At 38.3% G+C, this 23,995-nt stretch overlaps 2 protein-coding genes across 4 annotated transcripts; both read left to right on the top strand.

Moving 5' to 3' along the window:
• Nucleotides 1-265: 265 nt before the first annotated feature.
• enkur (enkurin, TRPC channel interacting protein) lies at nt 266-3,241 on the top strand. Its single transcript, XM_003439164.5, has 5 exons — nt 266-487; nt 1,556-1,701; nt 1,788-2,020; nt 2,125-2,271; nt 3,048-3,241. Exons 1-5 carry the CDS (start codon nt 405-407, stop codon nt 3,222-3,224), a joined length of 786 nt encoding a protein of 261 aa, XP_003439212.1. The 5' UTR covers nt 266-404; the 3' UTR covers nt 3,225-3,241.
• A 1,407-nt stretch (nt 3,242-4,648) lies between these two features.
• prtfdc1a (phosphoribosyl transferase domain containing 1a) lies at nt 4,649-18,533 on the top strand. 3 transcript variants are annotated; one of them, XM_025910470.1, is made up of 10 exons: nt 4,675-4,837; nt 4,982-5,070; nt 5,473-5,579; nt 6,000-6,183; nt 9,765-9,830; nt 12,355-12,372; nt 13,721-13,803; nt 14,176-14,222; nt 15,631-15,707; nt 16,038-16,693. In XM_025910470.1, the coding sequence occupies exons 2-10, from the start codon at nt 5,020-5,022 to the stop codon at nt 16,059-16,061; spliced, it is 657 nt and encodes a 218-aa protein (XP_025766255.1). In that variant the 5' UTR covers nt 4,675-4,837; nt 4,982-5,019; the 3' UTR covers nt 16,062-16,693. The 3 variants fall into 3 exon arrangements, with proteins under 3 accessions (XP_005449116.1, XP_025766255.1, XP_003439334.1); XM_003439286.5 differs by lacking the exon at nt 16,038-16,693 and adding an exon at nt 18,329-18,533 and having other exon boundaries at nt 4,680-4,837; XM_005449059.4 differs by lacking the exons at nt 15,631-15,707; nt 16,038-16,693 and adding an exon at nt 18,329-18,533 and having other exon boundaries at nt 4,649-4,837.
• The last annotated feature ends 5,462 nt before the right edge of the window (nt 18,534-23,995 follow it).

Below are 23,995 nucleotides of genomic sequence, written 5' to 3'. Positions count from 1 at the left end.
AACATCGAGAAAAATCGACAAAACATCGATAAAATCTGAAGGCAAAGCTGAACTCTTTGCTGCTTTCATGTCTGCCTCGAAATTCCCATTCTCTAAACGCCAAACAAACTTCACGCGAGCATATAGCCCCAGTAATCCTAAAGCAAAGAGACAAGAATAGTTTTTTTTTTTTTGCGATTTAAGGGATAACATGAAACCTTTTTCCATTTGCAACATTCAAAAATAACAAGCTGTAACCCTAATTGAGAGACTTTCCGACCGCTCATGAATGCAACATCTGCTGTTCTTGTTTCCTAGCAACTAGCCGGTGTCAAACAAATTTGGATTCGGTTAATGTGGAGAATTTAAGGCTATCAGCCTTCAAAAGAAGCTACGGCACTCTTTAGTTAATCGCCTCTTTATTCATGATGTCTGAAGATGTTCATCCTCCAGAAAATGCCTTCAATCTCCTTCCAGTGGAAGACAAAAAGAAAGAAAAAGCGCCCAGGTAAATTGCTTCAAGTTAGCCCAAAGTAAGCAGTTAGCTTTAAACTATTATTTGGGGTAAACAAAACAAAACCACGACATTAAAGTTTTACTAAGCCTTTGGGTTTTTTATTTGTTTGTTTGCTTGTTTTGTTTTCCAGAAATAACTAATAAACTTGGGGTAAGTAGTAAATTGTATTTTTACAGATAATTTTTATTAAAATAAAGAGAAAAGAAAAACAACCCTATAGCTTTATATTTTATTTGCGTTTTTAAATGTTTGCTTTCATTTTTTATTGAGATTGCTTTTAGAGTATGTTTGCTCATTTTTATTGAAACGTTTTGGTATCTGTTAAAGGTTTCTTTTTTTCCATTTAGGTATGTAAAGAATTAATTAGAGAGATTAGAGAGATTTTATACTTGTGTGATGTTTTAGTAAAAACTCTGGATTCGTGATTCCTTGTAAACTTTAACTGTGTGTAACTGAGGAGACATTACATGCAAGTAGCTTGACTCCGGGGGTGGGAACCCAGTCCTGTGTTAGACATTTTTACTGCGTGCATGCGCAGTGAACTGTTCGCTTCGAACAGGTATGGGAAACCCCCATTCATCAACAACACTACGTCCAGATTAACAGAATCAACTTTTGGAGAACACTAGTCAGATGTTCTACAATACTGTAAATTTAGATTAGGTCGTAAAACAGAAACGCAGCTTTTGGACGGTATTTTAAAAAATCGTATAAGAAAAAAAATCCAGTATTGTGTAATAATGTAGTTGATTTAATGTTCTTTCAGTTTGTTATGTAAATTAACCAAATAAAATTTGAATTAAAATGAAATTTTAAAAAAAACCTCATCACTACCTATTTTGTTGACGAGTTTGACTTAAAAATAACAGAAGAAAAGACTAAAAATAGTAATTTATGATAAATAAATTTTGTGAGTGCAGTATTTCAATTCAGTTTTCTTTTATTTTAAAGCATAGTTTTCAATTGTTTTTCATTTAAAAAAATAATTTTGTTTTTAAGTTAGGTTTTTGTAGTGATTGCTTCAACTGATGTGTTGCTTTTTCTTTTTTCTTTTTTAAGGTATGTATCAAAATTCAGGCCTGCAGTTATGTTGGAGAGAAAGCTGGTGAAGGAGCCGATAAGAACGATGGGACCTGCCAGAGTGGAGTTGCCATCTCCAGAGAATTTCCTCAAGAAGCATTCCAAAGTGCCCAAACTGCCTGAACGTGAGTTCATCTGTCAGACCATTTTATTAGCGTGTGGGTTTGCCTTGAGATGGTGAATATGAGCTTCTTGGCATTGCATGTTTCAGAGATGCAGAGCTCCAAAGATGTTCATAAAACCTGCTCTTTCACTGAGAGGAAACCTCCGGTCCCCAGAAGGAATGACAAACCACTGATGGGAATTCACACCAAGAGGGATTTTTTAAAGGAAACACCTGTACTGGTGCCAATGAAACCACAGCCTGCATGCGTAGACACCAGCAAGGGGCACAAACAGGTGCTGGAAAACTCAGGGCTTGTCCCAAAGTTCATCACACGAAAGGTATTTTTCCACAGTTGCTACTTGCAGTCTTTTAAATATCAACATAAAGCATGCTAGAATAATATCATGTTTATATTTGCTCATAAAACACACCCTGTCTGAAGGACTTTGGTAGAGTACCAGCGTACCTCCAGCAGCGCAGCGAAGCAGAGAGGAGGGCTCGAGAGGAGTATGAAAACTTTGTAAAAGCAGAGCGGGAGCAGAGGGCCATGAAACACATGACACAGGAGGAGAGACAAGCCATCCTGAAGGTAAATAAATGCAGGGGAACCATGCTGGATCTTACAATTTAGTGGATTTAACTTGAATTATACAGGGTTTTGAACTTCAGTTGCTCACATGCATTAACACAGTGAAGCTGTAGGATGACAGTTAGATTGTTCTCAGTAAATGTTGAGGGTTCTTTGTCAGAGTACAGTTTTTCATTTAAACTTGATTTTTCTATATAAGGACTTATAGAAGGAAGTGAGAAGACTAGAGGGACCATCAATGTTTAAGTTTAGATCCTTGATTTCATGATGTGGGCATCATTATTTTGTGTTTAAGCTTTGCCTCATGTGAATGGGTGATATGGTATCCAGTGATTCATATGGCACAGAACAATGTTAATGTTTAGCCATTAACAGGACAGTTTCTGTCACTGTGTGGTGTATGAGCCACAAAAACTGAGATCTCTGAGATCATTCCAGCAACATTTTCTGAGTTTATTTATAAAAATGTTCTGAACAAAACTTGTATAAAGTGCATGTAACATCAACTTAATTAGAGCTCTCATACTTGTGTATAGTGTTTTTTAGTTCATGAGCTTTATCCTCCTTAACTGCTGCACATGCAAAAATAAACAACAATACACCAAAGCCAACTCTGCCTGCAAAATACCAGTTTTCCTTCCTTACACAGCAGGATTTCTCAGAGAATTACCCTCTGTAACATTTCTGACTGATGCCTGTTTACTCAGAAAAGCCTTGAATACAGATAGTCTGTCTTGTGACATTGATGCGTTTCCTTCCCCAAATCTTCTGTCCAGCGCCTGAAGGAGACCTGGGATAAGCTGCATCACGAGTACCAGGCCCTTCCCCTCATCATCGACACTGTGTCACAGAGGGCCACCAAGGACTGCCTCGAAAGGCAAATGAAGCAGCTGGAGGACGACATCAACCTATTCGAGAGGTTCAAAATCATCTACATACCTAAAGATGATTAAACTCAGCAGTGATGAGATGCAGTGTAGTGAATGTTGTTATTTACCCCATTCAATAAACTGGTTTATTTACTGTATATTTTTTGCAGTGTCAGTTAATTTTTTTACAAAGCTAATACAAAATACAACATTTTTTTCAGACAAACAACACTCACATGAATTTATGACTTGGGCCGCTTCCATATGTAGGTCCAAAAACATAAATTTGTGCTGTGTCATGACATGAGAGAAGGCTTTGGCTGATGATGATGAACCCTGCTGTTTAATTCCTCTGAGAGTTTAACAGAGAAAGAAAAGCTCAAAACATAAACCAGGTTACAAGCTCAACACAGACTTCCTTTAACCCTCTCGCTCTTTTAAAGCTATCGGGGGAAAGTAGACCAGGTTGTTGTTTTTTGCAGCATGATCTCAGTTTAAACTGAGTTTTGTCGATGGGTGCTGGCAGAATATCAACCCTTAAAATACTGAAACTATGACTGTTACCTCCCCGTGTTCATGTCCCCTCCGATGGTTAGACTTTGAGTTTGAAGGTTGTTTCATGACTAAAGCCCAAATGATGCAGGATTTTTAAGAGCAATACTAAATTGCTGTTAACTCAAGTTGTTATTTCAGTTACAATTTTAGCTCGTGGGCAGCAGAGCAGTGCAGTGGTTAGAACAGTTTCTTCATAGAAAGGAGGTCTCGAGTTTAAATCTATCAGTCACTCGGGGCCTTTCTGTGAGGGTTTTCTTTGTGTCTCCAGCTTCCTCCCACAGTCCAATGACACGCTTGTTAAATGAAATTTGGCCTTCATTTGAATGGTGATCTGTCTCTTGCTGTTAGCCTTTTGATGGATTGGCGAGGTGTTCAAGGTGCACCCCAAATCTCACTTTATAACAGCAGGTCCAGCCTTTTCACAACACTAAATTGGATAAGGAGTTAAGAAAATGAATGGATTTTGGCTTTCAGTAAGTATTAGACCAACATGATCTCAGCCCCTTAGCTCTCATTTAAAAGTGTCCTCCATAAAATCCCAAATTCACTCCCCCATCAGGCTGTGGCCGTGTTTAGTTCAGGTCACATTTCTCATTTTGATTTTTTCTGATGAATGACCCACTATTTTCCCAAAATAATCACATTACATTGTTGTGATCTCAATATTGACCAAAGTAATTGTGATTACAATTCTTGCTGTAACTGAGCAGCCCTTCATTCAAGTGGATTTTCAAGTCTAGCTCTTCTTTTCTCCTCCTGTGAATACATAAATCCAGAGCTAAAATTTAAGCACTTATTAAATGACAAACAATTTCTTCTTGTGTTCCTTAAAAAGTGTATTCCCTCAGAAAACTGAATAAAATTTACTGCTTACAAACTGAACCAATCATTTGTTGTTAGATTTCTTTCCCCCTTCCCCCGTCTGCAGTGGCCCGCGATGTGGCCATGAGCCAGCACAGCATCACATGAAGCTGATTATCCATGTAAATCTCCACAACCAAAACAACGCTTTCCTTTTGCACAAATGACTCAAGCGTGATCGCACGGCCCATGAGGCTGGCCGGGACTCGTCTGGATGCCTCGCCTTCCTATTTTCCCTCTCTGCTTTGTGAGTGGGCGCTGAAAAGAAGGCAACAGTAACAGTAAGTGATGATTTGTTAACAACAGATTAGAGATGTTGCTCAGGATGTTAGCGAAGTTCATATTTGAAGAAATGTTTCTCTATGTGTTACCGCTTTTGTCTTGTTGAGAAGGAAGCAAACTGTTTTTGTGTGTTTCCACTTAAGGTCACTTTCACGTGGATTCGCCTATAACTTATGCCACAATGTCAGCACTGCTACAGATGGACAATGCAGGGATGAAAAGAGGAATTGTGGTATGCTTAACACGATGTTTAAACATCTATAGTGCTAAAGTAGTGTTTGGTAATTGCTTTTTCAGCTATTAGAGGCTATTATTTTCCTTTTTGCTACTTAATATCTTTTGTGGTTTTATAGTAAACAAAGCAGTAAAGGCAACTGTCTGCTTTCAATTTTAGTTGTTTTTTTTTTTAATTCAAATTTTTAAAAGTATAACTTGCAAAGTTTTTTGTTAATCAAGACACACAAGTCAAAATGACTAAAATGAAAAAGCAAAGCAATTTTATAGTAATGCAAATTAAATAAATATAAATAATTGATTAGAACAAACATCATCACACCATAATGATTGTAGCATATGATGTATGTATTTTTGTATGTTCCCAGTATATGTTTATACTGCCAATAATCTGTCCTAGATAAAAGATGATTGGCCAGGCTACAGTCTGGACCTGTTCACCTACCCTGAGCACTACCATGATGACATTGAGAGTGTTTACATTCCACATGGGGTAATCATGAATAGGTAAGAAAGGCCTACAACATCACAATGATGTCATAAAATTTTGTAAAATCACACGCTGCATGAATATATGTTAAAATCTCACATTTTTACAGCTTATCGACGACAAAATATTTCAGCCACTTCTGCGCCGATCGTGTGGATAAAGAAAAGAAAATACACCATTTCAGAATGTAGCGTTCAACATCACAGGTCAAAGGAGGACAATCTTTGTTTGAGCTCATTATTTTCCCAATACAATATCATGTTACTTTACAATGACACGAAAACATTATGTGCTATCCTAGATTTCTATATTAACAATGCTGACAGCATAAAACATCAAACTAAAAGGCATGAAACATCAAAGGGCTCTTGCCCTTGAGGGGGAGTTGCGATCTCTGAGTGTTCTCATTAGTAGTATGATTTGATTTGCTCTTGCAGGACAGAACGCCTGGCCCACTACATCATGGATGACTTTCGGGATGACAACATAATGGTCCTGTGTGTCCTGAAGGGAGGCTACAAATTCTGTGCAGATCTGGTGGAGTTCATCAAGATTCTCGGCCGGAACTCCAACAAGTACCTTGAGACCCGAGTGGAGTTCATCCGTCTGAAGAGCTACCTGGTGGGTAGTGCAGCAACCTATGAAAAAACTTTCATAAATTGCCTCAAAGGGCATTTTGCCCAGCATCCACACCCGGTGGTGTGACAGGTGCGCTGTTAGATTTTTACATTTAATTAATGCTTTAAGTTAGGAATGTTTCATGTAGCTTTGAGCTCTCCATTAAGTCTCAGAACTGGACCTTTTCATTTTAATTGAGGTGTAGGTGCCTATTGGAGTAATTATCTGCCAAATCACATGGCAAGAAGTCTGTAAATGAGTAAAGCTGTAGTATTTTAGCCATATGCTAGTGTCACAAATTACAAGACATCTCTGTCTGTGCAATGAACCAATAAAGTCTATGAATGCGCCTTGTTAACCAAGCTTGCCACTGTGGGCTGATAACTTGGAACTCCATCATTTCATCCAGATGTGGTCACTTCTGGCTGAAAAACAACATAGCAGTGGCTAAACTGAGGATTTACAAACTAATGAACACATAGCAAATGTCAAAACATTACATGCTTTAATCACATCGTCCCATATTTCTCCTTCTTATACAAAATATTAGTGAAATATTCTTGGTTCCATCTTCCCACCTGGATGGAGTTCCTTTGCAGTTTTATATCAGTCAATTGATTGAATATGTTGTTTAAACAGACAAAGAAAGCAATGTGAGGATTCCAATCTCCTATCAGGAAGTTTGGGACATGCATTTTTACTGAGCTTTTTTGTTCTTTTAACCTTAAATAAATAAAAAATAAAACAGAATCTTAAATGATAAAGACCAACATTTTTGCTGAAGCCCTGCTTTAAACTCAGACTTTAGCCAGAGCCACCAGATGTCACTGTTGCTCATGTTTAATGTGAAACATTCACACAGGGCAACTCAAGGACGACTCATTGTGGAGTGACTGCATAGCTCAGGTCATGAAAATAGCAGTCTGCTAATTGGTGCAGCTGTTGCTGCCAAGAAAAACAGCTCATGTCATGATGGAGTCTAACACCTGGAATGCATAAACTGTGGAACGACACAGCAGTGGTAACAATTATATCAACTGTCGGCAAAGTCACTTGTTTTATTGTGGTGTGTTTTGGCAAGCAGCACATCTGAAAGGATGTGATTTGTTTTTCTCTACATGTGGTCACATTTTTTTAGTCCCTTTTGAGCACGGGGGAGGATTCGCTGGCTTTCGTGGAGGTTAAAGCAGCGAGGACAGCCTAGCGACGGTGTGATGTTCCACGATGTGAAGAAAAGAAGCTTTTTTTTTCTTCCTCAGTAGGGCAAGGTTGAATGAGTTATTTAAATAATACAAAATTAAGTTCAACTTACTACAGCTTTATTTAACTTTGTGAAGGCTAGTTGAATGCAGCGGCTACAGAAAATTAAGACAAGAGTAGAAAACTGGCAGAAATCACACTTGAATCTGAAAAGATATGATGACAAGTTAAGAGACCATACAAAAGCATACTCATATATTAAAGTTCATCTGATTCCTGATCATTCTATTTTCATGTCAACAACATGACGTGAGGTAGCTGTTACTGCACTGTAGGACTGTGTGTTTGAGTGATAATGTTGTTATAGTCAATCTCGCTGCTCATGATGGAGACATGTGACCTGCCCCAGGCCAGGATTTTGTCCACGTCACCGCTGCTCTTATCCAAGTGATGCATGTATAGCTGCCCAAGTCTAACTTCAAAGCCTTCATTCTTAAAAAGCTTTAAATACCATGCTTCCTCAGAGTTCATGTCTTTGTTTATGTTCAGGACATTTTATCTCAAAGACTTTGTCAAATATGTCTCCCTATGTGCAGTTATGTACCACACAGTGCAGTGTTATACACAAAAGCCATGATACTGAAACATACATGATAAAAACGCAGTGGTAAATATAACTGGTAATGGTAACTATATTTTTAACAAATATATCACTATATCATGTTCTTTTCTGATGTTCCCATGATGGCCTGTCTGATGAAGTAAAAACACCTTTATGTTTAAATTCGAGTTCAGCCAGTTTGAGTTCAACCAATCTTGGATTACAGTTGAAATTTTTTTTGTTTGCTAACTCTTTAAACGGCTCATAGTGTTCTTTATATATTAGGAAGAATGGTATTTTTTAAGTGTTCTTACTCCCCTGTTTTTGCAGGTACTTCATATAATAGCGATACATTTCATTAAGCTTACTGATCAAACATTCATTATTTTCTTTGATAACAATTTTGTTTGTAGCGTTAGCTAGCAATTTTAGCTGTTGATTCATCGTGGCTCAAGAGTTGGGAGTTCGCCCTGTAATCGGAAGGTTACCGGTTCGAGCCCCGGCTCGGACAGTCTCGGTCGTTGTGTCCTTGGGCAAGACACTTCACCTGTTGCCTACTGGTGGTGGTCAGAGGGCCCGGTGGCGCCAGTGTCCGGCAGCCTCGCCTCTGTCAGTGCGCCCCAGGGTGGCTGTGGCTACAGCTTGCCATCACCAGTGTGTGAATGTGTGTGTGAATGGGTGAATGACTGGATATGTAAAGCGCTTTGGGGTCCTTAGGGACTAGAAAAGCGCTATATAAATACAGGCCATTTACCATACCATTAGCTAGCATTTAGCTGCTAGTCTATTTAGAAAAAAGCTTTTTATTCATAGTTTTTAGAAATTACTGCATTTCAAATATCTGTGTGAATGTTTAGATAATTTAATCTATTGTTAGCTGTTAGCTAAAAGTTATTATAACTGTTAGCCAAATATTTAGTGAGAGTTTATAATCATTTAGTCACTTTAATATACCATATAATTTTATCATTAACCTGTATTTCTTTTTGATGGATATTTTCTACTGCTTATACATTACTTTTACTGAATTTTTATATTTTCTGACCCTTTTTCAAACCTGTCATGATCTGTTCGCTTCTTTAATACAGTGGTTCCCAATTGGTGTGCCTTAGATTTTGTTAAGCATTAGTGTTGTCACTGTACAAAAAGTAACAAATGTAATTTCGATGCACTATATTAGAACACATGAAATCCCTGATTAGAGGCCCTGGTTATTGAAGTCAAATAGTTGCTATCTTGTGTGGAGAAAACCCCGCAAAAGAAACTGTCAAAATAAACTACTGCCAAAGCTATGCGTTGTATGGCTTCACTTGGACCAGGATTGACAGCATTCTGCCCAAGTGTATCATTTGCTGAGAGAAGTTATTAAGATAACGACGCATTCAGACACCAAAAAAGTGTCTGATAACGAGATGGGTGCAAGTTATATACAAGTGGAGTTTATTGCAGATGTAAGGATCTGTATTCCTGAAAGTTCCTTCATCTGAAAATAGCAGCAAATGAAGAACTGCTGATATTCCAGATGACTTAGAGGCCATTTTCTGCAATTATGAGTATGGGTGTGCCTTGAAATTCTGGCTTGAACTTTGGTGTGGCTTGAGCAAAGAAAGTTTGAAAACCAGTGCAGTTAACTGAGGTTGCTGCACATATCCCTGACTGCAAATCACAGTTAAAGGCAATTTATTGTAATTAACAGAAACCATGGAGTAACAAAAAGGGCAAAAATTACAATTGCTGGGTTGCAAAATACAAATTAACTGCCTTCTTTTTGTCTTCTCACCAGAATGACCAATCAACAGAGGACCTGCACATTATAGGATGCCGAGATCTGTCTTTTCTACGTGGAAAGGTGTGTGTTTTTAATTAAGCAAAGTCAGGATAATGATGTGGGATAAGGATATTTTTACATGCTGTTTAAAAGAAACTACCCTAGCCTCAAGAGGGAGCTGTCAGTTAATCTGTCTTTAGGTAGAAATTTTTCCCAAGCGATCAAAGTCACACAGTTACATTTGTTAGACTTAGTCTTAGACAAGACCACACCCTTATGCTCTGACTTTTGAGGCTTGCTCACCATATCGTCCTACAGTCTCCAGGCTGGCCATGAATCAGAGATTTCAGGCAAATGAAGAAGGCAGATTTATTGACTGTTTGTCCCTGCTAAGCCCTGGCAGGGAGGACTGAGGAGCCTGTAAGGACAGTCTGTGGCATTGTGAGGAATTACCCTGGAGTAAAAAAAACACTGATGTTGAATTCTTTAAAGTTAGCTGTCAAAATGTGCTTTAGCTACAATGTATTTTCACTTCGGTTAAGAAGGTCAGAGGGAATAAAAACAGAAAATCTGACAGGCACCTTACACAGAAAGCATGAATCATTTGGAAAAAAAAATGTTGGTGTTCTTGTGATAATTCTTCCCCTGGACGGAAATGTTACACACAAGCCTCCCACAAGTCTCATACATTATCAACAAAACTAATCATCAGTCATCATCATTTCCTCAGCGAAATGTTTCTGAGGCTCAGTTCCAATTCGAGTATGAGTTTCTTCATGATGATGCCAGCATAATGTCAGCTCAGTGATGTAAATGTTATGTTGATCTGTGAGGTGACATGAACACAGAGCTGTGCCTGAGATGACCTTATTAATGATACTACTACTACTCTGATTCGCATCACAGGGGGATCCTGCACAAAGTTTGGTGCACAGGATGACTCGCAACCAATTAAGTTTCTGAATTTTCCTCTAGCGCCATCCCCGGGTCACTATTTCAGTGATAAATTAACATTTATTCCTTCTAATGGTAATTAAAAGGTGTTACAATATTTAAAGAGTAAACTAAGAAAGGTAAAATTGCAGTGGGTCTAAATCAGGAAAATATAGCTCTCCTCTTTGAGGTTAAATCAGGGATGTCAAACTAATTTTTTTATTGTGAGTCACATACAGCTCAGTTTGCTCTTAAGTGGATCGGACAAGTGAAATGCCCCTTTCTGTCACACACATTTAATCCCTGAGACATCTTAATATAAGAAAAGGCGCAATGTCAACAGCATATCTCAGTTTTCCAAAACAAAATTCTGCTGTTGTAAATCTTTCCGCATGATTCATTTTAAGAAATGAGTAAAATGACAAAAAGGGGGGGGGGGGGGGATCCTATATCCAGGTAGCTCACTTCCCACATGATCATGCAATTATAGAACAGAAAGTTTCTGTTAATTCACAGAAAACGTCCTCTTTTGTGAATATAATTTTTTTTAAAAAACAGGAATTTTCTGTTATTTAATTGTTTATCTGTTACTTAATTACTTAAGTGTAGTATGAATACCCAAGGGGGAGGTCTCAATCAGTAGGAAAAGCTGTAAAACCTATAAAAATACCTTAAAAGTCCAAAAGTATATGCCCTTCTTCACATTTCCAAAGCCATCCATTGGGCAAAATTGGAATTTTTGCATGGCCAGTTCTGGTCCACAGGCCTTATGTTTTACACAACTGGGTTAGATTTTCTAAAGAGGCTTGAGGAGGTGCAGACAACTAGTTCCCTCTCAGATCAGTTGAATCACAAAACGTTAAAAGTTGGATGACCTGAAAGCCTTGTTTGTCTCAACTCTCCTGGCCACGTACTGAATGCATGCCTCACTGTAGTTAAAGCAAAAATCTCAATTAGCAGGTTTTTCACATGTTTTGTTGCCCCCCCCCGCAAAAAAACCTTCTAATGTTTACCAGCTTCAACGAGCTAAACATTACAAGTGATTCCCAAGGTTCCAAAAATGTAATTACAAAAACAAGTCAAAACATCTCATTTAGAGATCCTGGGAGAACCATAAAATCCCAGCCAATGATGCCATACACAGTGAAATAATTGCCAGTGCATATTTGTTGTCCAACTGGCTCCATAGTTTGCAGCAGGCAGTAAGACAGGTTAGTTGTGCTGGAGCTTTTGTGTTCTTTACTTGTTCCTATTAAGTGTTATGCAAGAGTGTTCAGGTGTAGACTGGGAACACTGGCCAGGCGCCCGCATTCTCTGCGATCACTCTCCCCAAAACCATAGATACTCTCCACTGCTCTCACAAAGAGTCCCATACACCCAGCCAAGGGAACAAGAATTCATTTGAAAGTGTGCAGCAGTGAAAGTGTGCAGCTCCGAAGTGACTTTTGCTCACTGTAGACACAGATGTTCATTACTGAGGAGAAGAGAATGAGTTGTCTGTGTTTTTGTTCAGGCGCTAAAGATACTGCCAACATCGCTGCTATAGATACCATCTCTAAGAAATTCAAAGACACAACACCGCCTTTATTTTTGCTTTGCTTGAATAGTATTGAAATTCAAAGGTGACCGTTCTCTAATCTTTCTCTTTCCTTTTTTTTCACATGTTACCAAGAGTGTGCTCATTGTGGAGGTGAGTGTGTGTGTATGTTTTTCTATTTTTGTCGGATAAATCCCTTCAAATTAGCACCATTTCTGCCCCCTTTAAGACACCATTTACTTTTGAAAAGCCGTTGTTGTGGTTTATGTCGACGCAGGGGGAAAAAAAGAAAAAACTTCTTTTCCTCTTTGGGATCATGTTCCAGTTGTGAAGGGTTCTGGACTCAATTCAGACACACATAAGAAGATATTTACATGGGCTGAAGGATAAAAAGCATGATGCAAAACAAGAACAGCTGCTCAAGTTCAATGTAATATTTCTCAGCTAAACAATGTTTTACCTCTTAAATGCATGTAACAGAAAAGTTTTCAGTAACTGGAAATCGTCTCTCAGATGCCACTCCTGCATTCATTAATCGCTCATCAATGCATTTACCTATTTCAATTGATCAATATCTGTGCAAAAGTTTTGAGCAACCCCTCATTCCTTTTTATTTTTCTGGGAAAATGGGAAATAGGTGCAGAAATTTATTGAAATTTGTGCAGACATAAATAAAAATGCAATATATAACACAAAAACAGTGTTTGTACAATTCTAACAAGCTTAAAAGTCAATATTTGATTTTTGCTTTTTTCATTCTTCAACACAGTCTGAATTCTCTTGAGCAAGCTTTCTTTTCATTTCTTTAAGTAGTCTTCAGGAATATTTCTCCAGGCTTCGGGAAGCTATTCAAAGACCCCACACTGCTTCTATAATATTGAGGCTAGTGTTCTCCATTCGACCGAGACCATTTCTGATGAGGTTTTAACAAACAGATGGATCAACTGAAGGGTCACATGGATCTCTAAAGTCTTGCGTCAAGTCTTTGCTGGATTTTCTTCCTAATTCTTAATAATATGACTTTTAGATTCTGTCCACCTGCTATATATAGCTTTTTGAGGCCTGCTTCTTTTTTTGTCCACTTGTCAGTTTCCACCATTTTTTTTTTTAGGGAACGCTACACATCACGACAAAATACGCCATGTTTTCTCCTAAGAGTTCTTTGGGAAACACATCAAATTGCATTATCTTTGGCATTTTTCATAGTAAAAAGTGCTTTTGTGACAGGCTGCTCATAAACTGTCTCAGCATTCCTCTGATGGACAGGTTCAAGGACTGAACACGTGAAAACCAGCCAATGTCCAAAGGCAAACTTTAAAAGACCTTAATAAAGCCTGAAGTACAAGAAGATCTGGCTCCTGGAAAGCAAAATATAAAGAAATCAGCTGTGGCTCAAGACTTTTGCACAGTACTGTATCTTGATCTTTTTTCTACTCTCATATATCCCACGTTCTTTCCTCCAAATCTCTTCCTCTCTTCCTTTGCTCTTCCCTCCCCTCAGGCCATAGTTGACACAGGAAAGACCATGAAGGCCCTTCTGAAGCATGTGGAGACCTTTGAACCCAAGATGGTCAAGGTCGCGGGGTGAGCCAGTTTTTTAGTCGTCTGTGTTTTCCCCTGTAAAGGAAATGCCAAGCGTGTGACGAGCACGAGAAGATATCACTTGTCCACAGTCACCGCTATCTCGTGTCTGTGGGCTGTTCCTATGCATTCCCGAGATCACAGAAACACGATAAACATCTCTCACACATGGTTCATGTTGAAAGTTTATTTCCTCTGGATTGTGAAAACACTCCAAAAATGTACATTTTTAAAAAATATTCAAGTCTTCGTCTCATCACCATGGTTTTTGTACCAATGAATGTCTTTAAATTAAACTGAAAAAAGTCAACTTTTTGATATTGTATACATAATTTAACATTTGATGGTAATTAACATTATTATTTTGTATTTCAGGCTGCTGGTGAAGAGGCTCCCTAACATGGCTGAAAGTCTGACAGACTGTAACTATGCTCTTTGTTTTAACCTTTGTAACACCTACACCGTACCCTACTCGTCAGTCTTTTTCATTTATTCTTTTCTTTTTTTTCGAAGTTTAGATCATTTAGCAAATTGTTCGTTATTAGGGAAGTGTCCTGACCTAATAGTCCTCCCATAATTAATCCCAAAATACAAAAGTGTGTATTCAAGGTGCCTTGCCACATGACACAAGTAAGTGACCTCCTGGAGTTCAGGAAGTCAGTTTTTGAACAAATTAAACAAACAAGATATAGCTTTAGGTTACAAATATTAACTACTGGCTGCAGTCATGGGAAAAAGAAAGTATACTCGCGTTTAATTCTAAAGCCTTGCGTATCAGGACATAATCACAATGATCTAGTCTTTAGCGGGTTCTGAAATGACCTAAATACAACCTCATATGAACAATCATACATGATCTACACCACGTCTTTGTGTGATAGAAAAACTAACCCAAAATAGAGGAACAGTAGGTTAAAACTAAGTACACTCCATGATTTTTTTAGCTTGTAGAACCATCTTTAGCAAGTTATTATTTTCTGTGGGATTTTATCAGTCTTTTACTTTATTTCAACCCACTCTTCTTTACAATGTTGCTTTAGTTCATTAGGATTTCCAGTCGTTCGCTTATGCACAGATCTCTTAAGGTCCTATCGCAGCAAAACATGCTTTACTACATGCCTCGTTCACATGCACATTCATATAAGCACTTTTTCCTATACCTACGCGCTGTGTCTAACATTTTCACATACACATTAACACACTAAAATAGAAGCACTGGAAACACAAAAAGCATCAAAGACAGTCCTTTTATGACCACCTCAAATGAAAAAACTATTTTTTGAACCAAGCTTTGAACTTTGAACTGGCCTCTTGTGGCTAGTGGAGGTATTGCAGATTTTCTCACATCATCTTTAGCTTAACTTTTCAGCTCTACATACTGGCATTTAAAGAAAAAAAAGTTTACAGCAGCTTACAGCAGGGTACTCAGAAGTATTAGCACAAATTTAAAAGTCTGCTACATTGAAAAAGTCACATACCTTTGACGTTTTCTCTTTTCATTTACATTTTCTTTCTTTGAGTTTGAGCTCTGGGTGTTAGATTTTCCTCCTAACATTTGTCACTTGTTTTTCTTGTTCGCTTAATCAGATGTGATGTTTCAGGTGAGACTGCTTCATCAACACCTATCAGTCATCTTTAATTTGAGCTGATATTTATTTGTTACACCTCATAATTATTTCAAATAAAGGCATCAGAATGTGTATTTCTAGCTCTTATGTGCGATATCACAGCCACTCACTCCTGGTTTATTCAAAAGACTAGCATGACATTTTTGTTTAATGTTAAACAAATCAGGATACTTAACATTCATGTCTGTGTTTGCATTGTCAGATGTTGGATTTGAAATTCCCAACCGGTTTGTTGTTGGCTATGCCCTTGACTACAATGAATACTTCCGTGACCTGAATGTAAGTCTGAATGTGAGTTTACTGACACTCCAGCAAAGCCTGTGACCTTTTAAAGAGCTGAGAGAAAGGGAGACAGGAGGGGAGAGTAAACATAGTAAATCATTATTTCTTTTGCCTGAAACCTAAACTCACCCAACAGGTATGCTCCCTGCCCGAGGAGATTTTACATGTAGGCAAAGTAGCTCAGAGCAGGTGGTTTCTGTCTGTGTTCACAAGGAGGTCTGTGCGCTTAACAATATCACCCAGGACAGGAGTCACTGAATGATATAGATAATAGATTTTTTACGTGTAAGATAAAAATGAATGAAGTATTGTATCTATTTTTTCCAGTTCCTGATTAACCATAAATGGTGAGTTTATTGGGTTGTATGAAGATGTGGCCAACAGACTTGATGTACTAACCCCCCCAAAACAATCCAAACAGCACTCATCAGCCACTTTGTGAGGTACATTAGTTCAACTGCTTGTTAACACAAATATCTAAGTGGCCAATCACATGGCAGCAACTTAGTGCATTTACCCATGTAGCCATGGTCAAGACAACCTGTTCAAACCAAATGGGGAGGAAAGTGTTCTTAGATGACTTTGAACATGAACATTTTTTCTTGGCACACTTTGGCCCACAGCTCTTTTCTGACTATTTCCAATTATGATCACAGAGTACCCACCTTGTGATGACTCCTTTCAGCAGGATAAAATCACCATAATATAGAATTTAAATCACATCAAACTTGTTTCTTGAACATGACAGTGACCTCACTGTACTCAAGTAGCTTCCACAGTCACCAGATCTCAATCCAAGTTTTGGATTTGGTGGAACGCAATAGTCTCCTCGTGGAAGTGCAGCTGTCTAGTTCTGCAGCAACTGTGTAATGCTATCATGCCAGTACGGCCCCAAATCTCTGAGGAATGTTTCCAGGAACTTGTTGAATCTGTGCCATGAAGAATCAAGGCACTTCTAAAGGCAAAAGAGGTCCAACCCAGTACTAGCAAGGGGTACCAAATACAGTGAGCATACGTTGTTGCTGCTATGAGTCGAGATTCAAACTGTAGCACAAATATTAATCTGAAAAATTGTTCTAAAGTGCTTTAATTTGCACAAAAAGCACAGATTTATCCACTGCTTCTAAATATTAGGATTAAGAAGACTGCTGTTTTATTTTAAGCCAAGTAAAAGTTCCTCTGGAGAATAGAGTGGACTGCACAGCACCAATGGCAGCAGTTATTACCAATGAACTAATATCACAGTGCTTCACTTTACGCAGGGATTCTAGGCAAAGATGGCTTCTCTGCCCTCCTTTGTTTGCCATTATCATTTATCCTGCTTCAACCTGCTAACTGAAACATAAAATACACAGCATAAAATGAGCACTATACCTGCAAAGTCTTCCTCTTCAATATCCAAAACCATACACTATTCACACTTTACAAATATCATCTATCTTTTGCACATTGTTAAATGCACATTTTTAATAGTCACCAAACTATAACCCAGTCTTAAAAACAGTAGAAGACAACCCTATACCCATGATAAACTACTTATTTCCAAGCCTCCATCCACTTGGTTCAAATTCCTAGAAACTCCAACCTCCAAATGGCATTACAACACTAAGAGCAGGACACATGGTTACTTATGTTAAAAAAAAGAAAAAAAAAAGACAATGGCAACTTTGTTTATCTATCACATTTCATCACATGTAAGTACAATGTGCTTAACACAGAAGATAAAAAATATTAAACCCTGTGTAGGTAACAATGTGTTAAGGTAGTGAAATAAGCAAAATAAATAAGCACTGGTCAGAACTCAAATAATAATGTACATGCATTTTATTTTTGTTTCATGTTTTAATTTGAGAAGGATTACCTCTTCCTGTGCTTTTATATCATTATTCTTTCTGCTGAAGCTCAGCACATAACCCACAATGTATAACTACTCTGTATTTTCCTTGCTTTTTTAAAAATTACTACACAAGCATTTGCGCAATCTTTTTCTATCGGTTTATTTCTGTTTACTTTTAGTGGAAATATAGTAAAACATATGGATTATTTAGATTAGTTTTTTTCTTTAGGCTGTTGTTCTCCTGTAAATATTCTCACTTTCTTTTTGATATGAATTCAGTTTAATTCAAGTCTTTCTAAAAGCAATAAGTTCAAATCTATATGGACCCTGCTGTTTTTATCTGTGAAACGTGACCTTGAATTTACCTCTTACTCATGTGAAACACTAAGCTTGACTCCCACAGTCACGTACAGTATGTGCAGCACGCACTGTTTGTGCTGTATGGTTGTGTGTGTGGCTCTTGTCCATGTTTGAGGGGGGTGGTATTCGTTATGAAAGTCTGAAGGCGTGTGACCTGTGGAATGTAGAGGTTAGGCTCTGATAATCAGACAGAGTTAAAGCTTACCCTCTTATCTGTCCTCATCCCACAGAAGAAATATGAGTTGAATCCCCAGGACACCCAAAGTTAGATTAATGAATGAGTCATATCTTTGGAGATTACTTTCTTCTCTTTTCAAATTTGCAGGTTTTTGTGGTTTCATACTGCAAATGGAATTTAAAGTTTGTAGAAAAGATCGCAAAGCTAATTGTTTTGTTTTTTTATCACCCCTTCTCCTTTCAGCATATCTGTGTCCTCAGCAGAACAGGAAAGATGAAGTACAAGATATGAGAAGACATGAAGCCATTAGTTATACTCAGTTTTACAGCAGCACATATTTCTCTCCCATTGCTGTAACAATTAGGGTTTTTTTGGTCTTCTTTACAATTCAGTGCTGGATGGACACTGTGAAATGTTTTTATGTGTGAATTAAAAGGCATTTAATTCAGTTATTGCCTCATCCTTTCTTTGCATGTTGATGAGATTCACACAGGAACAAAGAAAGTGTTAAATAAAAGAAAGACAAGCCGCCCACCAGGACAGGACGCTGGTGACAGATGGAGCGAGCTTATGGACGTTGGCATCCTCGTACCCGGATGACGCCCACAGCACACAGTGGGTACAGCATCTCCACACCGCGCTGTATCTGCTTGTTTCTGTCAGTGTGGGGTTTTTTTTTTCCTTTGTAAGTTTGACCTGCTCTATACAGGATGATGTATGTGTAGAGTTTGACAGTAGAAGATGTTTTTACTTTCACTTGCTAAAAGTTGCAATACCTTTGAGCGTAAGGCAAAGATGCACAAGCCTGACTAATTAGACAAAATCAGTTATTGGCCTGTGGGAGTTCACGTGGCCTTGACAAAAGTTCAGTGAAAGCTGGAAACTACAAAATTGTAATTTCAGTGATGAAACGTTACTTGAGTGACTTTTGAAACTAAAATTCTTTAGCTAAAAGAAAAAAGAATTTATGTTTTCTTAATCTATAAATAAATATGTGGCATAAGTTATTATTAGTATTTGTATTTAGGTCATATCTGACATTTACAATACTCTCAAGCCAAAACACATTAGCTGGAAACTGTATGTGGCCAACATAAATTAGATATTTTACCTAACCACATAAAGATTACAGTACGATAAAAATGTGGAATATTTGTGCTAAAATACTAAAACCATTCAATTCATTTTGATTTGTATAGCGTCATATCGCAACCATACTCGCCTCAAGGTGCTTTATATTGTAAGGTAAAGATCCTACAATAATAGCAAGAAAATCCCAACAATTATTGATGACCCCCTATGAGCAAACGCTTGGCAACAGTGGGAAGAAAAAATTAACTTTTAACAAGAAGAAACCTCCAACAGAAGCAGGCTCAGAGAGGGTTTGTCATCTCCCTTGACCGGTTGGGCGTGAGAGAAGGGAAACAGTACAAAGGACACGAGGGGAAGAGAGCCTAAGATTAATTATAACTAATGAGTAACTACAATAATAAATGAGGAGTTGTGTATAAACTCATAGTAAGTCAAAGAGAAACACACAGTGCATCATGGGAAGCCACCAGCACTCTCCTTTTAAATAAAGTAAATTTTAATAAAAAAATATACAGGAAATGCCTTTAGCTTTAGTGTTTAGCAGCTTGGTCAAATTTAAAAAAATAATAATAATAAACTAAACTAAAAGGAGCATACACACTCCGGAAACTAACTGAAACAAACATGAATTGAAAGCAAAAGTTCAAAACTAAAGAATAACAAGTCATAAAAAATAGTCCTCAGCCAGTCATAGTTGACGTGCAAAGCAGCCTTGCTTTCATAAAGGAATTTAACCAAATTATAACCATTTGGCAACCAGATGAGTCGAGTCCCTTACTGCAAAGAGACTCAAATTGTTGTGTTGGGAATCCACCTACATTTAAAAATGAGACAACAATTATTTGCAAACTTTTGCCACTCTGTCTGAGAGTGATTGCAGTCAGTCTGAGTCATACCATAATCAATGGAGACACTTTGTCTCTCACCAGGCGAACTCTGTAATCACCTTCTGATTGAAACTGGTTGCCCAGAAGTTGAATGACCAACAAGCTCAACATCTGGGCAATGCGAGTACTTTTAATCGATGTCTGATGTCTGACATCAAAAATTAAATCAGGCAACCATCAATTTTTCCTATTCATGAGGCCTTTTACTTTAGTGTGATTGAGCCGCAAAGAATCACTGCATATTTATATTATGTAAAAATTTAGGATTGTCTTCACTCTGCTAAATCGAAAATATGAATATTGAGCTTGATGTTTTGTTTTGGGTTTTTCTTTTGCAAGGTTTACTGTCTGAGCCCCTGATTTCCGGGAAAAAGGCTTGCTCTACACTCACCACTTGAAAATACCTGCAGTCTAGATGAACCTTCCCTACAAACAAACACACACAAACACTCATAGTGAGGTTTAAGTCTAAGAGAGTCAATTGTGCGTATCGACAGACAGACCAGAGCACGCTTCACTTCATAGCAAGCACTCGGGGAGTGTTATCATGTGGCTAAGCGCTCTTGATTCTCAATCACCTGAAACTGCAAACAGCCGTCACATCACATAACAGGAATGCATATATACATGGAGGTATCATTCGAAAGATCTGAAAAGATTTCTTATTAGCCGGGGTGGCAGCATCTCAGCTAAAAGAAGATGAAATAATTAGTGTGTTTATGTTTCCTCTTGGTTTGTGTCTTCATCACTTAATGCCGATAACTTGTGACTACATTCACTGTTTCATGTAGAGGCCACCAAGATGTGAAGTGATTCTTGGCTGGAAATAATATATTAAAAGGAAATTCATTTTTTTCTCATCGTCTTTCTGTAGTATTTCAAAAATCAAATGTGTGTTTTTCTCACATTTTAAAAACATGTTTCCAAGCCAAAGGTAATGATGCGTCTCCAGCTACAAGGTCTCTCCGCATTAAATGACCTGTTAAATGAGTTGCTATTTGGATAATATGAATGAGTGCAAACAAAGGAGTTCTGGGAGGTTTGGAGCACTCAGCTCCTGCATTAGAAAACACTCTCAGGTTTCACAGCACCTTGGCTATTATATTTAGGGGAACCCTGGATTTAGTCAGGTTTCAGCTCTTGTTTGTGAATCTTGCAGAGGTGCGAGATAAGAGATAAGAAATAGGAAAAACTTACAAATAAATTACACAGCTGTCTGGTTTTGAGCTCTGTGCAGTCTGTGCTACAAAGACCCCCATTGTACCGCCGTCTGCAACGCCGTGTATCCTTATCATAAGACATCAGCACTTGGAGGTAGTTGTTAACTTATCCCAGCGCTAATGCCCCCCTGCGCTGCCCTGGGAACTCGCAGGCCATTGCCCTTCACCTCCATGCAGAGTTCGGTGAAAGCAGGAAGGGACAAAAAGCCTTGTAGGGTTCACATGCTGCAGCTTTGTAGTGCTTCGTCAAGGGAACAGAGGTTGGGGCCAACCACAGAAAGTAGGCTACAGGTAAACTGCGATCAGTACAAAAGGAACAAAATGGGAATTGTGCATTTGAATGGCCACACATCCCTGCGTCTGACATTTGAAGCCTGTAGTTAGAGACAGCCAGCTGGATAGATTTACATCTCACCAGCACAGCAGATGAGACATATTTTTTCCTGATGGCAATTATTTGGCTCTTCTACCATTAGCGGAGAGGTTGACATTTCATGTCTGTTAAATACACAGCCAGCAGTCTGTTAGACTAGCTCTGCATAGGGAATGGAAGAACACAAACATATGCTAATTTTGATCACAAATAAATACGATACCAGAATTTAACTCACCAAAACCAGAGTACAAGCTTCTCTGCAACATATTTAGCACGTTTAAACACACAGAAAAGCATTTCATATATGACAATAATAACATGTCGCCAATAATGCACAGCAGTAAGCATTATGTACATTTAAACAGGTAAGTCATAAAAAATCCCCCTGTACAGTTGTGATCACACACCTAACATGTTTTTTATTGAGGATGGTGTCTCTTGTGTCTTGGCTGACTTAGCTGGGTATCTCTGCTAAAGTGTAATTTGTGGTCCTGTACCCCACAACCAATTTGTTGTTTATGACAACAGACAGCAAGGAGAGGGGTTTCCACACCATATACACCCACTACCCAACATATGCTCACATGTAGTCCTCCAAAAACCCAAGTGCACGTTGCCAAGTAGGCCAGAACAGGGAAGCGAACGACACCAGACACATAACTTGTCCCTCAAGAGTGGTTTTTCCACATACTTTGTACACTGCCTCCATCAACAACAAAGCTCTCCTCGGGTAGATGGGCTGTACCTGGACTGCCAGCAGACTGCAAACACACAACCTCCCTAATGAACAATAAATCCACTTTAGATAGCTACCCTGTGGACGTGGATAAGTGGCAGAACATGGATGAGCAGAAAATTGTAATTACGGCTAAAATTACAGGCTTTAAAGGTGTTTATTTCTGCTGTAAAGTTGGGTATTTTAACACAGGAGTCAGTGGAGCCTGGCTCACTTTTGAAACCAACGTCAAGTGGCCATTAGATGAACTGCAGTTTTTGCCTCTGCCACACTGTCTTCATTTTTTCACAGATCAGCTTTGGCATAACAAAAAAACAAAAAAGAACAGAAAATTTGGTGAAATACAATCATTGCACAACCTTTTGTTTCTGACAGCTTGATTAGAAAAATATGTTTGAAACTTTAAATTTCACTAATTAACACAAAAATCTTGTTATTTCTTTATCTACTCACATTCAGCTTTAAAATTAATTATTATGTACTGGACTTTTTACTCTACCCTTTCATTATATATATGCATAATATCAATTAGCAGAATTTGGATCTTAATAAAATACTGCTTCACTTTTACTGACGTGTCTTGGTACACAAATAGAAAGAACATCCTCTCCGCTTCTGTATTCCACTCAGTGACTGGTTGTCCAGTGTGCTTGATAGATTGACTGCCGCTGACTTTCGTCCAGTCATCAAACTGTGTGCCAGATCCACTTACACAACCTGGAGTAGGGAGTGATCCTCATCCTCTTAAACTCTCAAACTCTGCTACAGCTTAAAAAAATCCTTAATGAAGTTATATATGCCGTGTCTGATGAATGTAAACCTTGCCCGAAGATTGTTTATGCCTCATGGGTTGTTGAGAACCTGTTTTACATACACTCAGCACGCTGTGCTGGAGAGGCGTTTCCACCTGTCCTAATCCTAACGCTGCTGGGCTTTGAACTTGGGCTTCATGTGATGTACTAATCCAGCCAAGCATTTTGCTGCCACGAGAGAGCTGGTAATCTCCTCTCTGCTGAATGTCTGAGTCAGTCTGACTCTGCAGCGTTTGGCACGATGGAATCAGCGGTGAAAGTATTTTCAAATGTTTAAACAAAGTTTGAAACCCTGGAAAAATGCAGGGGAGATTTATCTGCTTCAGTGAGATACGAAAGAGGTTTCACCCACTCGAATACAGCAGCCTGCAGACTTTCTACAACCTCTCAATGAGCTTTGTTCATTGATCTAAAATCCTCTGTCCTCACCATTCATAAAAACAGAACTGTGTGCACTCAATGTGTTGTGCACATCAGAGTCTGCAGTGTTGAAGTAACTGAAGTGGAGGGAAAGCCCCACGTAAACAGAAACCAGTAAAACATTTTATTTTTTATTTTTATAGTTTTCTGGAGAATTTTTACACACACATGTGATTCATAGAGAAGCAGATTGTGGGTTGTTTGTGTGGGAAAATACTCCACCTCCAGCTGAGTTTTGTCTCTGATGCAGAATAACACTTGATGTCAACTGCATTGAATAATCTGGCACGGGTTCAGTAAACAAATTAAATGAATATGAACCTCATGTTTACCATCACATAATGCAAGAGTCTCACTTGAATCATTT

Source organism: Oreochromis niloticus, linkage group LG9 (assembly GCF_001858045.2).
Source record: "Oreochromis niloticus isolate F11D_XX linkage group LG9, O_niloticus_UMD_NMBU, whole genome shotgun sequence".
NCBI lineage: Eukaryota > Metazoa > Chordata > Actinopteri > Cichliformes > Cichlidae > Oreochromis > Oreochromis niloticus.
Note: the sequence above shows the minus strand (reverse complement) of the source record. Positions and strands in the feature narration are given on the sequence as shown.

Coding starts and splice junctions, on each gene's coding strand:
- prtfdc1a (XM_005449059.4), top strand. CDS start 5,020: ATGTCAGCACTGCTACAGATGGACAATGCAGGGATGAAAAGAGGAATT. Junction 5,071..5,472: donor GGATGAAAAGAGGAATTGTG/GTATGCTTAACA, acceptor AATCTGTCCTAG/ATAAAAGATGATTGGCCAGG. Junction 14,223..18,328: donor GGCTGAAAGTCTGACAGACT/GTAACTATGCTC, acceptor TTCTCCTTTCAG/CATATCTGTGTCCTCAGCAG.
- enkur (XM_003439164.5), top strand. CDS start 405: ATGATGTCTGAAGATGTTCATCCTCCAGAAAATGCCTTCAATCTCCTT. Junction 2,021..2,124: donor CAAAGTTCATCACACGAAAG/GTATTTTTCCAC, acceptor CCCTGTCTGAAG/GACTTTGGTAGAGTACCAGC. Junction 2,272..3,047: donor AGAGACAAGCCATCCTGAAG/GTAAATAAATGC, acceptor TCTTCTGTCCAG/CGCCTGAAGGAGACCTGGGA.